The sequence below is a fragment of the Scyliorhinus canicula genome, chromosome 19 (assembly GCF_902713615.1).
Source record: "Scyliorhinus canicula chromosome 19, sScyCan1.1, whole genome shotgun sequence".
NCBI lineage: Eukaryota > Metazoa > Chordata > Chondrichthyes > Carcharhiniformes > Scyliorhinidae > Scyliorhinus > Scyliorhinus canicula.
The window spans coordinates 18,623,864-18,639,047 of NC_052164.1; the positions used below are offsets into that span (position 1 = coordinate 18,623,864).

At 43.6% G+C, this 15,184-nt stretch overlaps 1 protein-coding gene across 1 annotated transcript in view; it reads left to right on the forward strand.

The window, feature by feature from the left end:
* The first annotated feature begins 1,862 nt into the window (after positions 1-1,862).
* wnk4a (WNK lysine deficient protein kinase 4a) overlaps positions 1,863-15,184 on the forward strand; it is a 73,418-nt gene continuing 60,096 nt past the window's right edge. The window contains exon 1 of the mRNA XM_038778756.1: positions 1,863-2,158. Within this exon, the coding sequence (XP_038634684.1) occupies positions 1,997-2,158 (162 nt within the window). The 5' untranslated portion in view covers positions 1,863-1,996. The remainder of the gene's footprint in view (positions 2,159-15,184) is intronic.

A 15,184-nucleotide genomic window follows, 5' to 3' on the forward strand; every position in this document is an offset into this window, starting at 1 on the left:
GTTTGTTTGGAACCACTAACTTCCAGAGTGTATTTCCTTCATCGGGTGAGACTCACCTGATGAAGGAACTACGCTCCGAAAGCTAGTGATTCCAAATAAACCTTTCGGATTTTAAGCTGGTGTTGTAAGACTTCTTACTAATAAGATTATTATTAGTGCCCCGCAGTCCAAGGGAGGAACTGTGAAAGACATGAACACGTCAACAAACCTCTCTCTCTAGGGTGTGTGCCTTGATGCAACAGAGAGGGCTTAGTGGGAGAACGTGACAAGCGTTGAGTGAATGTTCTACCCGATAGAGGAGAAGTGTGTGCTTTGGGATCCTGCTCCTGCTGATAATACCTCTTCTGGCTTAGAGCTTTCTGAGAAGGCGCGTGTTAAAATGCACGGGTCCCACTCCCTGGGCACTTGGGAAAACGAGGCGGATTTAAAAAAAAAGAAAGGCTGTTTTCGAAAGCGGAAGGACGAAAGAAATGACAGCAAATTACATTTAACATCTCGCTGCGATGGAACTTTAAGTGAAGGAAGTGTCAGAGATCCACCCCACCCACCCCCCCTGCCAGGTATCACACACGCCCCCAGTGACGGCCCCCCTGCCCCTGGAGCCAATGGGCGTTGTGGGGAGGTGTTATTAGCCCAGAGTCTGTCTGAGACCAATATCTGGCGCTATAGCGCACTGGGCGCTGCAGTCTCAAAGCCTTTAGCAGATCGCTTTTTGTTTTGCATTTGAGGGAATAAATGGCCAACCTGGAGCTGCTTGAGTGAGAAAAGAAAAACTTTGGGGGGTGGGGGGAAAGTTTGTTTTGTTTAAGGAGCAGTTAGTTTGGGTCAAGGAAAGGGGAGGAAGTTTCAACATGAGGCACAATGTGTGAAGCAGTGGGTTTTGTTTTTCTTTATAGTCGGAGCTGCTTTTGACAAGAGAGGAGGAGTCCGGATCTTTAAACTCACTGCCCCAAACTTCCTCCCAGTTGCTGTCCAGCTGAGTGTGTGTGTGGGGGTGAGGAGTGTGGGTGTGAGGAGTGTGTGTGGGGAGGGGGTGAGGAGTGTGTGTGGAGGGGGTGAGGAGTGTGTGTTGGGGGTGGTGAGGAGTTTGGGGGTGAGGAGTGTGGGTGGGTGAGGAGTGTGGGGGTGAGGTGAGGAGTGTGGGGGGTGAGGAGTTTGGGGGTGAGGAGTGTGGGTGGGTGAGGAGTGTGGGGGGTGAGGAGTGTGGGGGGTGAGGAGTGTGGGGGGTGAGGAGTGTGGGTGGGTGAGGAGTGTGGGTGGGTGAGGAGTGTGGGTGGGTGAGGAGTGTGGGTGGGTGAGGAGTGTGGGTGGGTGAGGAGTGTGGGGTGAGGAGTTTGGGGGTGAGGAGTGTGGGTGGGTGAGGAGTGTGGGGATGAGGTGAGGAGTGTGGGGGTGAGGAGTTTGGGGGTGAGGAGTGTGGGTGGGTGAGGAGTGGGGGTGAGTGTGGGGGTGAGGTGAGGAGTGGGGGTGAGTGTGGGGGTGAGGTGAGGTGAGGAGTGTGGGTGAGGAGTGTGGGGGTGAAGTGTGTGGGAGGTGAATGAAGGGCAGCTCCATGTCCAGGACCATGTCCCAGGCGGAGGTGGACCTGGCTGGATTCGGGGTGATGGCCTCGCCGCTGGAGCTGGAGCGCTCGCCGCTGGTCAGCAAGATGCCGAGCCGGCGGCGGAGAGCTCCGGCCAGAGACTGCCGCCGGAGCCAGCCCCGGGCTCACCGGAGGAGCTCGCTGGAGCTGCCAGCGGATAGTCTGCTGTTGCTGCACCGGCCGCCGCGGCCTCAGGCAGCCCCGGGCAGCAGCGAGTCCCCGCCGCCGCCGCCGCCGCTGCTGCTGCCCCCGCCGCTGCCGCCTGAGGAGGACAGGCCAGGAACGGGCTCCCCCAGCGGAGCGGCGCCCCCGCCGCTTCCCAAATCCCCGGGGGCGGCGGCGGCCAACAGCTCGGACACCGAGGATGGCAGCCCCAGCCTCCCGCATAAAGACTCCGTTTGCGAGGAGACCGAGATGGAGCCGGAGGAGAACGAGGTGGAGATGAAGGCGGTGGACACCTCTCCCGACGGCAGGTTCCTCAAATTCAACATCGAGCTGGGCAGAGGCTCCTTCAAAACTGTCTACAAGGGATTGGACACGGAAACCACGATGGAAGTGGCATGGTGTGAGTTACAGGTAAGGGGGGGGTTACAGGTGCTTTCAAACTCTAACATTGTATAGTTCAGAAATGCTTCGACTCTTCTTTCACAACCTCCGTCCACCTTCCTAGCAACAAAGTTGTGATGAAGGGAAGGACAGCCAACCTGCCCACAGTCAGCTCCCGCAGTCAGTGAGGCAATGTACGGATGATCTGGTTTACTAACGCTGGGTTGAAGAATAGATATTGGCCAGGGGAAAACACTTGTTGAAATAGTGCCTTGGCAGCCTTTCATTCACCAGAGATGGCAAATGGGGGTTTGGTTTAAAATCTCATTCAAAGATAATTCCTTCAGTACTGAACCTGCATTGTTTGGTCCTTGCCCGGGACTTGAACCCGTTAATCATCTGACTCTAAGGCAAGAGTGCTGCTGAACTACATGTAATAACTGATGCCTGACTTGCCTTGCATAAGGATGCTTAATGTGTCATGTCCTCAGTGGATAATAATAATCTTTATTAGTGTCACAAGTATGATTACATTAATATTGCAATGAAGTTACTGTGAAAATCCCACATTCTGAACCCTGTATGGGTACACTGAGGGAGAATTCAGAATGTCCAAATTCCCTAACAGCACGTCTTTTGGGACTTGTGGGAGGAAACCGGTGCACCCGAAGGAAACCCACGCAGACACGGGGAGAACGTGCAGACTCCACACAGATAGTGACCCAAGCTGGGAATCGAACCTGGGACCATGGCGCTGTGAAGCAACAGTGCTAATACTGTGCCACCGTGCTGCCACTGATGGTTACAGTGTAGCATGTTTGCATTTTACTCCGCCATCTACTCCAAGGATGCCCCTGCTGCTAGAATAATTGAAAAGTTTAGCATGAAATTAGCAACGCAATTATTCCAGAGACATTTTCTACCAAGAACGTAACTTATTGTTCACACTCGAAAGTGTGTCGCTGAAGCTATGTTAATTCTATAGCTCTAGAGTTGCTTTCTATCCTAGCAATTAAAATAACAATATTTAGAGAGCGCACCCTCTACATTTTAAAATTAGCTGCTGATGGGATGAAAGATGCTCGGAAATCAGAGGGAGCTCTACCCCTTTCCTGTCAGCATTTCTAAATCTATATTGATATGAAGTCAGGGATTCATACAGTATCTCTCAAATTGCATTTTCAATGCACGCTCACAGGGTGGTAATCATTAGCTGAAGTGGTGAGAATAAAGACTCAGGTCTTTTTGGACAGAAGTTTATATTGGTTTACATATTGGTGCAATTATTGTAAATTAAGTTTATGGGGCATTTGGAGGAGCATATATTGTACAGTGAGTCAGCAGGCATCACTCTTCTGGTACATTACACACCTGAGGATCAGGGTATTCTGTTGTTAGTGGTCATGGGTGGGAGGTATGGCAGCTGAGAATAACAATCTTTATTATTGTCACAAGTAGGCTTACTTTAACACTGCAATGAAGTTACTGTTAAAATCCCCTAGTCGCCACATTCCGGTGCCTGTTCGGGTACATGGAGGGAGAATTCAGAATGCCCAATTCACCTAACAAGCACGTCTTTCAGGACGTGGGAGGAATCCGGAGCACCCGGAGGAAACCCACGCAGACACGGAGAATGGGACAGACTCCGTACAGACAGTGACCCAAGCCGGGAATCAACCCCAGGTCCTTGGCGCTGTGAAGCAACAGAGCTAACCAATGTGCTACCGTGCCACCCATAAAGCGTGAACAAGGAAAACCCATTGGGTTAAGCTGTTGTCTGGAAGTGATTGTGGTATATTCGTGATTTCCCTCTTATACTCAATTGTTCCTCACTGGGTTCTTTTTCATTCCATGCCAGCTTCAAGGTTGGCAGTACCATGGAGAAAATAGCCATAGCCATGTAGTTAAGCTATTAAAGTTGTATCATTTGTCATATAAAAAGAGGAAAATGCTAGCAATATTCAGGAGGTCAGGGGGTATCAGCAGTGAGAGAAACTATTCCGGGTCAATAACCTTTTTACCAGAAGTGGAAACATTTGGAAATGTAACTGGTTTCAGGTCTCCATTGTTACTGCCTGACCTGCTGAATATTTCCATAATTTTCTGTTTTTATTTCAGACTTCCAGCACCTGCAGTATTTTGCTTTTGTATTAGTTTTATTTATTAATGAAATGACTTTAATGCCAAAATAATGCCAAGGAGGTGATTCATGCCAAGGCTGTATACCTTGACTGGACAAAGGTGAGAAATTGTTTAAATTATCTCATGTGAGACATTGAAGAATCCTTGGCATGGCTGATTATGATTAATACTAAATTAAGATAAATAAACCTATACATTGTATGTGATATGCACAAAATATATACCAAGGAACTGTGCAAAATTATTTTTTTTCCTCTAATTTTTAGATTGAACTAAACTTATTGTCTCTTCACACTTCTTCGAAAAGTTATAAGAATGTAGAATAGTGCCTCAAAATGTCTTCAATGCAAAATCAATTATAGTGTTCAAAAGGGAGTTGGATATTGCTCAGAAAGTAAAAGTGTTGGAGGAGGTAATCTGGTTATTTTCAAAGTTATTAACATTGAATTGATACCGCTCACTTGTCCCTTTTAGAAAAGAGGTAAAATGGTTTTAGTTAAATAATGTGTTTGTTAATGGTTGAACCTGAATATACAGGGAATTGGGATTGAAACGGTAGAACTCCCATGGCTAACAAAATGGTGAAGCAGACTTGATAGCTTAATGTGATGTGCAGATTTTAAAAAGCCTATTTTCTTATTGTTCACTGTACTGAAGACATTTGACCCAAAGCAATACCTACTTGTTTGCTTTGACTTATACTTAATGTAAATAAATGCAACTCTACTCCATATCATTTCAACTTAAATGTCTCACGACATTCAAGACCAGCGACAGCAGAACGTGGTGCCATCAGCTAGTTTGTTCCAGTTTCCTAACATGAAACCAAAACATGTAAAATATTTACTGAAAGAACAAAATGAGTCTTTTAAGAAGGCTGCTGACTAGATGTTCCCTAGAAGCAGTTTTCCATTAAAAACAGCACGTATGGCATCAACTCACTTTGGAATTTTAAAAAAATACAGCATAGGCATTCATTCAGAATATTCTATATATGAGAGAGAGAGGCAATCTCATATCTGTGGAAAAATGTCCATCATTTATTCACTATTGAGGTTCAACCATTTGTGTTATATTTCTGTACTGAAACCATTTTAGTTAGCTTATTTTTTCATTTCTTTTCTGGAATGAATTGGTTCAATTTTATAGCTTCAAAAATAAACAGATTAGCATATTTAATAATGGTCCTTTTCATTGCTAGCCAACTCATAATTTCAGATCACTTGAAGTGGTTGTGAGACAAATAGCCTGTCAGCTGATTAACAAAATGGGTAGCTTTTTGTTTTGCATTGTCCTTGTCTAGTGTGCGATTTTTAGAATGAAGTAGTATTAGGATCAATTATTTAGATGTGATTATATCCTCGATTTGTTTTGTAAAGCCTGTATTATGTTTCCTGTCACGCATGCTTTCAGTCTGGTTAATTTAGAAAGCCATTGGGATGTATTGAAACACATTGGTTTCTTGCCAGATTGGAGCCATTTGCTCACTTTACCTCAGTGTTACTTTGGATCACTTTCTGCCCAAGGTTCAAAGCCCTAAGGAGGTTAGTAGTATTTTTATAGATTGGTACTAAGGTCTCCTTGTAAAAGCTTAATCACTGTGGTAGCTAATTATATTGTGAAATCTCATGTAAATAATTCACTCAAAATGACGCGAGAGTACTTTTACTGAGCACAGTTGACCTACAAAATTGTCTTCCTTTCAATGTCAACATACAATGAAGCACTCTAAAATTTGGTGTGTAAAATTATGGAGCATTTCCCTAACTACAGCTGAGGTATGGGGAGATGTTTTCTTCTATCCAATTTTATGGGATGTGGGCTTTGCTAGCTAGGCCAACATTTGTTGCCCATCCCTAATTGCCCTTGAGAAGGTGGTAGTGAGCTGCCTTCTTGAACCACTGCAGTCCAGCCACATTGAAGGAACAGCAATATATTTCCAAGTCAGGATGGTGAGTGACTTGGAGGGGAGCTCGCAGGTCGTTCTGTTCCCATGTATCTGCTGCCCTTGTCCTTCTAGATGGTAGTGGTCATGGGTTTGGAAGGAACTGCCTAAGGAGCCTTGGTGAGCCAGCAGTGCATCTTGTAGGTAGTACACACTACTGCTCCTGTGCAGCGGTGGGAGTGAGTGCTTTGTCCTGGATGGCATTGAGCTTCTTGAGTGTTTTTGGAGCTGCACTCATTCAGACAAGTGAGGAGTATTATATCACACTTCTGACTTGTGCTTTGTAGATGATGGACAGGCTTTGGGGAGTCAGGAGGTGAGTTACTTGCTGCTGTATTTCTCGCCTCTGACCTGCTTTTGTAGCCACAGTATTTATACAGCTAGTCCAGTTCAATTTCTGGTCAGTGGCAACCCCCAGAATGTTAATAGTCGGTGATTCAGTTCTGCTAATACCATTGAATGCCATGGGGAGATGCCTTGATTCCCTCATATTGGAGGTGGTCGTTGACTGGCACTTGCGCGAATGTTACTTGCCACTTGTCAGCCCAAGCCTGGATATTGTCCTGGTCTTTCTGCATTTGCACGTGGACTGCCTCCGTGTCTGAGGAGTCACAAATGGTGCTGAATATTGTGCAGTCATCGGCGAACATCCCCACATCTGACCTTTATGTTGGAAGGCCATTGATGAAGCAGCCGAAGATGGTTGGGCCTAGGACACTACCCTGAGGAACTCCTGCAGTGATGTCTCAGGACTGAGATGACTGACCTCCATTAACCACAACCATCTTCCTTTGTTCCAGGTATGACTCCAACTAATGGAGAGTTTTCCCCCAATTCTGATTGGGTCCAGTTTTGCTAGGGCTCCTTCATGCCACATTTGATGAGTCATGACTCATCTTTCATTCTCACTCCACAGGATAAATATTTCCCATTTTCTCTGTCTGTTAGCTTTGACAAAGAGACATCGGACTCAAAATGTTTTTCTCTCCCTACAGATGTTGCCAAACCTGCTGAGATTTTCCAGCATTTTCTCTTTCATAGCGATTGCATCTTCCTGTTATCCATTGAACACTCATTTCCCTGGTTTCAAAATGCCTAGATTCTGGCCCAAATTTGCATCAGCCATATTGACTATAAAATTTGATTAAGTATCTAAGCAAGTAAGCAAAGGCTGGTACAGAACTGAAAATAATGTAGAAGTAAAAGCAATTTAAGGCTGCAGCTATGTTTTGGGTAAGAAACCGAGACCAGTATCTCCTGCCTAAAGTTGACAGATCATTATTAAAATGCACAATTATCTGAATCTGACCAGCAAAAATTGACTTTGATGCATATTCAATTCCGTGGATGAGCTCTTCACTCTAACAGCAAATATTTAATATTCCATTCAAAATTTCAAAAGTTGTCAGAAGGCTGAAACTGCCGACCTGGACACTTTATCCATGCAATCTTGTCCTGGACAGGAGTTATACTGTTGCTGATGTGAACGCAAAAAATTGTCAAGCGGCATTCTTGCAGCAGGAAGGGGAGGTTGGCTGTTCTTTGACTTTAATATGCTTCTGTGTCAGATTAGGACCTGTTAACCCTTGTTATATTGCCACATTTTACATCAGTTAGTTCCTGGAAATCACTTCTTATCAATGCAAGAAATGATAATCTTACTTTAAGAGAGTGTAAGGAGGTGCTATGGCTACACCACCTTCACTTCATGGAAGTTAAGACTTTTCCTTCTATTATTTCACCCTCCAGTTACATGGGCAGGGTGGGTATAGAGGGGTATGGGCCAAATGCGGGTAAGTGGGACTAGCTTAGTGATAGAAACTGGGGGGCATGGACCAGCTGGGGTGAAGGGACTGTTTCCATGCTGTAAACATCTATGACCAGGGGAGGGTAGAGAGGTCAATTACTAGGGGGCAAAGGTTTAAGGTGCGAGGGGCAAGGTTTAGAGGAGATGTGCGAGGCAAGTATTTGACACAGAAGTTTGGAGAGGGTACAGAAGCGGTTTACTAGGATGTTGCCTGGTATGGAGGGCATTAGCTATGAGGAGAGGTTAGATAAACGCTGTTCTCACTGGAACAACGGAGGTTAAGATGCGACCTGATAAGAGTTCTGCAAGATTGAGTGGCATGGACAGACTGGATGGTCAGATGCTCTTTCCTAGGGTAGGAGAGTCAAGTACTAGGGGCCATAGGTTTAAAGTGCGCGGGGAAAAGTTTAGAACCGATGTGCGAGGCAAGCTTTTTACACAAAGGGTGGTAAATATATGGAACGCGCTGCCTGAGGAGGTGGTGAGAACAGGTACGATAGCAGCATTTAAGGGACATCTAGACAAATACATGAGTAGGGTGGAAATGGGGGGATACAGATTCCGTAAGTGTATACGGTTTTAGTTTAGGAAGGTACCATGGTCAGCGCAGCTTGGAGGGCCGAAGGGCCTGTTTCTGTGCTGTATTGTTCTTTGTATGACTTTGTAAGATAGTGGGTGCGTGGAACTCGCTGCCGGAGGAGGTGGTGGAAGCAGAGACGATAGTAACGTTTAAGGGGCATCTTGACAAATGCATGAATAGGATGGGACTAGAGGGATACGGATCCCGGAAGTGTAGAAGATTTTAGTTTAGACAGGCAGCATGGTCAGCCAGACTTGGAGGGCCGAAGGACCTGTTCCTGTGCTGTACTTTTCTTTGTTCTTTGACTCCTGTGTCTGCATTGTTTGAGTGTGAAAAAGCGTAATCTATGAATATTTATGCAATCTGCCAAGAATGGAACTAAAACAATACATGAAGAACACCCCAGTCTGGCTGATTTTCCCTCGCACTGTCAGGTGATGTGATTGCTTCACTTCTGATAAAATATTGGATGTGGGCATAAATTGAGATTAGGTTTGGAACCTAGCATCTCCACCAATGTTGACTTTTCTTTAAACTTAAAACCAGCCATTCTGAACAAAAGTAAAAGTTTTGACAACAGTATACAAAGTTGGAGTAATGTGATAGTACAGGCTACAGAAAATTGGAAAAACATCCACGTCTTAGTGCGTGAAGGGACTTGCATGTGCTGCAGGAACAACAAAAAGTATTCTGCATATTGACTAAAGAAACAGGGGAGTTGGGGCAGCACGGTAGCATGGTGGTTAGCATAAATGCTTCACAGCTCCAGGGTCCCAGGTTCGATTTCCGGCTGGGTCACTGTCTGTGCGGAGTCTGCACGTCCTCCCCGTGTGTGCGTGGGTTTCCTCCGGGTGCTCCGGTTTCCTCCCACAGTCCAAAGATGTGCGGGTTAGGTGGATTGGCCATGCTAAATTGCCCGTAGTGTCCTAAAAACTAAGGTTAAGGGGGGGGTTGTTGGGTTACGGGTATAGGGTGGATACGTTAGGCTTGAGTAGGGTGATCCTGGCTCGGCACAACATCGAGGGCCGAAGGGCCTGTTCTGTGCTGTACTGTTCTATGTTCTATGTTCTATGTTATGATGTACAAGTACAAGAGAGATAAATAGAAGTGTCAATTGAAAAGAATAGTTGAAACAACTTCAGAAAGGTAAGAGGTAACTGGCTGTTTTTGGAATGTACCCATTTATGCTGTCATGGTGCACACTGTTTAAGAATAATCCTGGCCAATTTCTCTCACTCTGTTCCTGAAAACATTCACTGTTGCTGGAATATGGCCCCATTATTGCTGGGCACCCTCCAATGGGTAGCTCAAAAGACCATTATTAATTTGCAGACCACAACAGGTGACTGCCAGCACATGAGCACATCACTTCCAATGGGGTGAGGCATAGCCAAGCTTAATTCTGTCCTCACCTGTTGATCAGATAACACTCACATTTGCAGGCTTTCTTGTACAGCATTTAACAGCAGAAATCCTGGCTAATTTTCTCCCTTCACATAAGACCACTGATGCCAACTGAATGACACATCCAACTGTTCTATTTGAAATTGAGTAACACGGCCTACTGGGGGCTTGAACCTTGAACCTTTCTGGTATTGTACCTCGTAGCTACTCACTAAGTTAAACCTGCTGAGTGCTCAAGGGATCCACGGCAGTCTCCCTTCACTCAGTTTGTACTCTTTCATCTGTTTCCAGGGCTGCATTTAGAAAGGTATAATTGTGATCTTGTGTTAATAAGTAAATGTGACCGTTGGACTGTTTCTAAAGCTGTCTAAGCTTCATTTCAGACCATCATGCAGAATATAATGTGGCATTCCCCTCTTTTTTTTGCTTTTCTCTTTTGCTCCCGTGAAAGATCTTTAGAATAGACTTGGCTTAATAATTTGTTCATCCTTGTAGTGGCCATGAGCTAAGAGTTTTAAGGCATAGAACTGTATCAAACAACCTGAATTTCCAAAGATTGACCAGAAGGCAAGTCTACTTTCTCATGTTACGCAAGCACTTTGGCACTATTTCCATATTTAACTACGTGCATGCAAAGTTTCCAATTAGCTAGTAAATACAAATTACAGGGAAGTATGACATATAATAGATAAAATATATTTGCTTACTTGAATTCTCACTTTGAATGTAACCCATGGTTGCAGGTAAAAATCATCTTTCTCTGCTAATTGTACAATTATTAATTAAAACTCAACTTGGTTCCTGGGTGGGCATTCATTTGCATGGAATGAAAATGGTCATATTTGGACTAATTTACAACCAAAGTCAGTGGATATCTAGCAAATGAAATGAAGTCACACGAGATCACTGTGTGACTACTTCATTCTGTCTTTAATTGTGTATACATAACCCAGTACTTGATGGAACACTGGGCAGAAAATATTCAATTCACGGAATTGGCACCGCCAGCCGAAAGGAAATGCTGGAAAAGTTGATCAATAAAAATCCAAGCTGCAAAAAAAAACATTGGGGGTAATTCTAACCCAACTCTCCCAGCAGCAAATCCACAGGATAGGTTGCCACACAATGTTTTCCATCTTGTATGGTTTTGCTCTCCATTGAAACCGATGTTTCACCCAATCCCATGGGTTTCCTGCCCAGCAAGCATGCATAAGATTATCACTAATGTCTCTCCTAAGCAGTGAGCACAATTCAATTCCCATACCAGCCTCCCCGAACTGGCGCCGGAATGTGGCGACTAGGGGCTTTTCACAGTAACTTCATTCGAAGCCTACTTGTGACAATAAGCGATTTTCATTTCATTTCATTTCATTTTAATTATTTTGCCACAGCACCGAGGTCCCAGGTTCGATCCCGGCTCTGGGTCACTGTCCACATGTGGAGTTTGCACATTCTCCCCGTGTTTGCGTGGGATTTGCCCCCACAACCCAAAGATGTGCAGGGTAGGTGAATTGACCACGCTAAATTGCCCCTTAGTTGGAAAAAAATGAATTGGGTACTCTAAAATTTATTTTAAAATAAAAAAATAAGTAAAATAAAAATTATTTTGCCGTGTAATCCTCTGACGAGGATCAGACTGGTCAACATAATCTTCATTTGGTGTTCTGAGGTCCCTTTGAGGGCCAAAGGACCAGTTACTTAATGTCCCAATTCCCAGGTGCAGATGTAGCATTTTGGAACATCTGGAGCACAAATTTCTGTAATTTGAAATTCAACAAAATGATACCAGCATGGCGTGAAATAAAATTTATGTTGACACCATGAGCTGGGTCAGCTATTTTTCAACAGTCAGATCACTGAGTTGTTCATGAAGAATAATGATGTTTATACGAACTTGCAAAATCTAACCGTGTGTGGAAGGTACTATTCGTAAGACAAAGACTGGTCTAATTTGAATATCGCATTTTTCTGTTAAAATGTTTGATATATCTTGTTTAAATGATGAACACACTTTCAAGGTCTTGCATTAGAATTCATATTTTAATGTGCAGCTCGGTGGCGCAGTGGGTTAGCTCTGCTGCCTCACGGCAACGAGGTCCCAGGTTTGATCCCGGCTCTGGGTCACTGTCCGTGTGGAGTTTGCACATTCTCCCCGTGTTTGCGTGGGTTTCGCCCCCACAACCCAAAGATGTGGAGGCTAGGTGGATTGGCCACGTTAAATTGCCCCTTAATTGGTAAAAATGAATTGGGTACTCTAAATTTATATTTAAAAAAGAATTCATATTTGAAATAATACTTTATAAAATGAGGTGTAGTTTAGGACCATCAGAATATTGTGTCTGTATCTGTCTGTGTTTCACTTTTCTGAATTGTATGGCTCGTACCACTGCCAAAGGAACTTAGTTTAAGAATAGCACGGATTACATTTGGGATAAAGCCTCTGGCATTCTGTCTCAACCCCAAAGAAGTGTGTCACTTTCATTCTTTAGTGTAAGATTGTAGATAAATTAAAGCCTGCCACAATTATAAAAGGCTGTGTTAGATTGACTGTCAAATTTCATTGGTGGAAAAAACTGTGCTCCAAATCTATTCGCTTTCGGTATTCAATGTTTATCCGATCAAGCAAGAATATCTGTAACCATGACCATTTATTTAGAAGTGCAGGAGATTGGATGGTGTAATGCATCGGGGAACTAGATATACTGTGGCACGGAACCATAGGAATGCATTTTGTGCTTAACTAGCAAGTTCCAAACCTTTGAAGAACCGCTAAGAAAAATATTAATTGGAGCTCATCATGAGAGTGAAAAATAGACGTTGGCCTGCTGGCAACTGTTTTAAGAGCAATATTTCAATACTTCTCACTATCTTACTTATAGGCATAAGATATGTTTTGGGGGAGGGGTTAACCTAACAAGAGAATTAAGAACAATTTGAAGTATAATAGATAATTCAGAGTTTATTTTAAATGGTATGGAAAAACGTGTTAAAGTACAATTATTTTAGGATTGGTACGATGAATGTTTTTTACTCATTCATGGGGTGTGGATAGGGCTGGCTGAACTCGTATTTGTTGTCCTTCCCTAATTGCCCTTGAAATGAGGGGCTGGTTTAAACACACTGGGCTAAATCGCTGGCTTTTAAAGCAGACCAAGGCAGGCCAGCAGCACGATTCAATTTCCGTACCAGCCTCCCCGAACTGGTGCCGAAATGTGGCGACTAGGGGCTTTTCACAGTAACTTCATTGAAGCCTACTTGTGACAATAAGCAAATTTTGATTTTCATTTCAATTTTCATTACTCAGCCATTTCAGAGGGTATTTTAAGAGGCAATCACATTGCTGTGGGTCAGGAGTCACGTGTAGGCCAGACCAGGCTAGAATGGCAGATTTCCTCCCCTAAAGGGCCATTAGTGAACCAGGTGACAATTGCTTCATGGTCATCATTAGATTTTTAATTCCAGACTTTTTTATTTGAACTCCAATTTAACCACAGGATTTGACCCTGGATCCTCAGAGCATTACCTTGCGTGTCTAGATTACTAATCCAGTGACAATATCACAATGCTACTACCTGCCCTAATGAATTAGAGCTGATTGCTGGCTATCAGAACTGTGTGCTGTTAATCAACACCTTGTTGTTGGGATTTGGGGAACAGATCTTAAAACATCAACTGAGCCCCGTCATAAATGCATTCGGCTATTGTGATTGAGCAAGTAAGTGGGACAGTTTTATTACATTCTGTCATTTTAATTAATCAACTAAATTGCATTCCCATATTACAAAATTAATTTGGCAATGGTGATTTTCGAGGCTTCAGATTATTTTCATGAGATTACGTATGTTAGTTGTGTGAGGGCTGTTGGCCGGTACACACTACCAGACAAGAAATCATTAAAGTTTACAAATACCAGATGTATAAGGGTTCAGTGGACTTTTTTTTTTGATAGCTTTTGACTCTCAAATGACGAATTGGTTTCTCTGGCGTCTTCACTTTGCTTCACAAAGTATGAATACAGCCCTTTTCTGCAGTGGAGTACAGAGGAATGGGTATCGGCCTGGACGTGATCCAACACAGCCTAAACACATCCAACCAAAGCTTCTATTCAGTCTACACTTCGTCCATGCCAAACCTTAGTCATTTAACTGAAAATAGTTGTTCCCTATTGAGTTTTGTTGACTGTGCAGTGCTGTGTTGGAGAGGAGAGCTCCATACTATGAAGGAGTCTGTATATATTGCTCATGGAGGGGATGTCTTTTTTAACAAGTCTTGCATTTGATTAATTTGTTCACACTGAGAAGGTGTGATTCGTTTTCCCCTCCACTTAGTCTCCAGTTAACGAATGAAATGCCCAGTTGTATTTATGCGGCACCTTTCATGACCTCAGGACATCGCAAACGTAATTAACAGCCAATGACGTACTTTGGCAATTTAGTCGCTGCTGTAATGCAGAGTCATGCACACACCACCACCTGGAGGTTACCCTCCAAGCTACTCCTCATGCAGACTTGGAACTACATCACCGTTCATTCGCTGTCATCGAATCAAAACGCTCGAACTCCCTCCCTAACAGCACTGTGGAAGTACCTACATCACATGCACTGCAGCGGTTCAAGAAGGCAGTTCATCACCACCTTCTCAAGGGCAGTTAGGAATGGGCAATAAATGCAGGCCCAGCCAGTGAAGCCCACATATCTTGAATAAATAAAAATAAATGCACAAAGGTTGAGGCATGTTAGCATTTTGTCTGATCGCCAGGCTTAAATATTTATGACTAACTTAATATATTTTGAAAGCGTCAGGCAGGGAGCAAAATGACTTCGAGACGAGGCTGTGTGCTTTTTATAATTTATTTTCTTGTAATAGTTAGAGAAATAGAAAATGAAACTACATGACAAGCTATTAAAATGTCTCATCATTAAGACAGATTCTCAATCACTCCCATCCTAGACCCACCATAATTTCTAACTTTAATCCATTATTGTGATTTTCAAAACACCACAAAAATCATCTGGAAAAATGGGAAACCTGCTTGACCTAAAAATATTTAGTGCCGCAATCATCTGCCTACAATTATTGCAGTTAAGATGCGCCTATGGTTTCTAGAATTATAGTAATAGTATTAGAAAATGTCACTTCATTTTACAAAACTTCTGCATTGGCTCCATTGTTAGCATT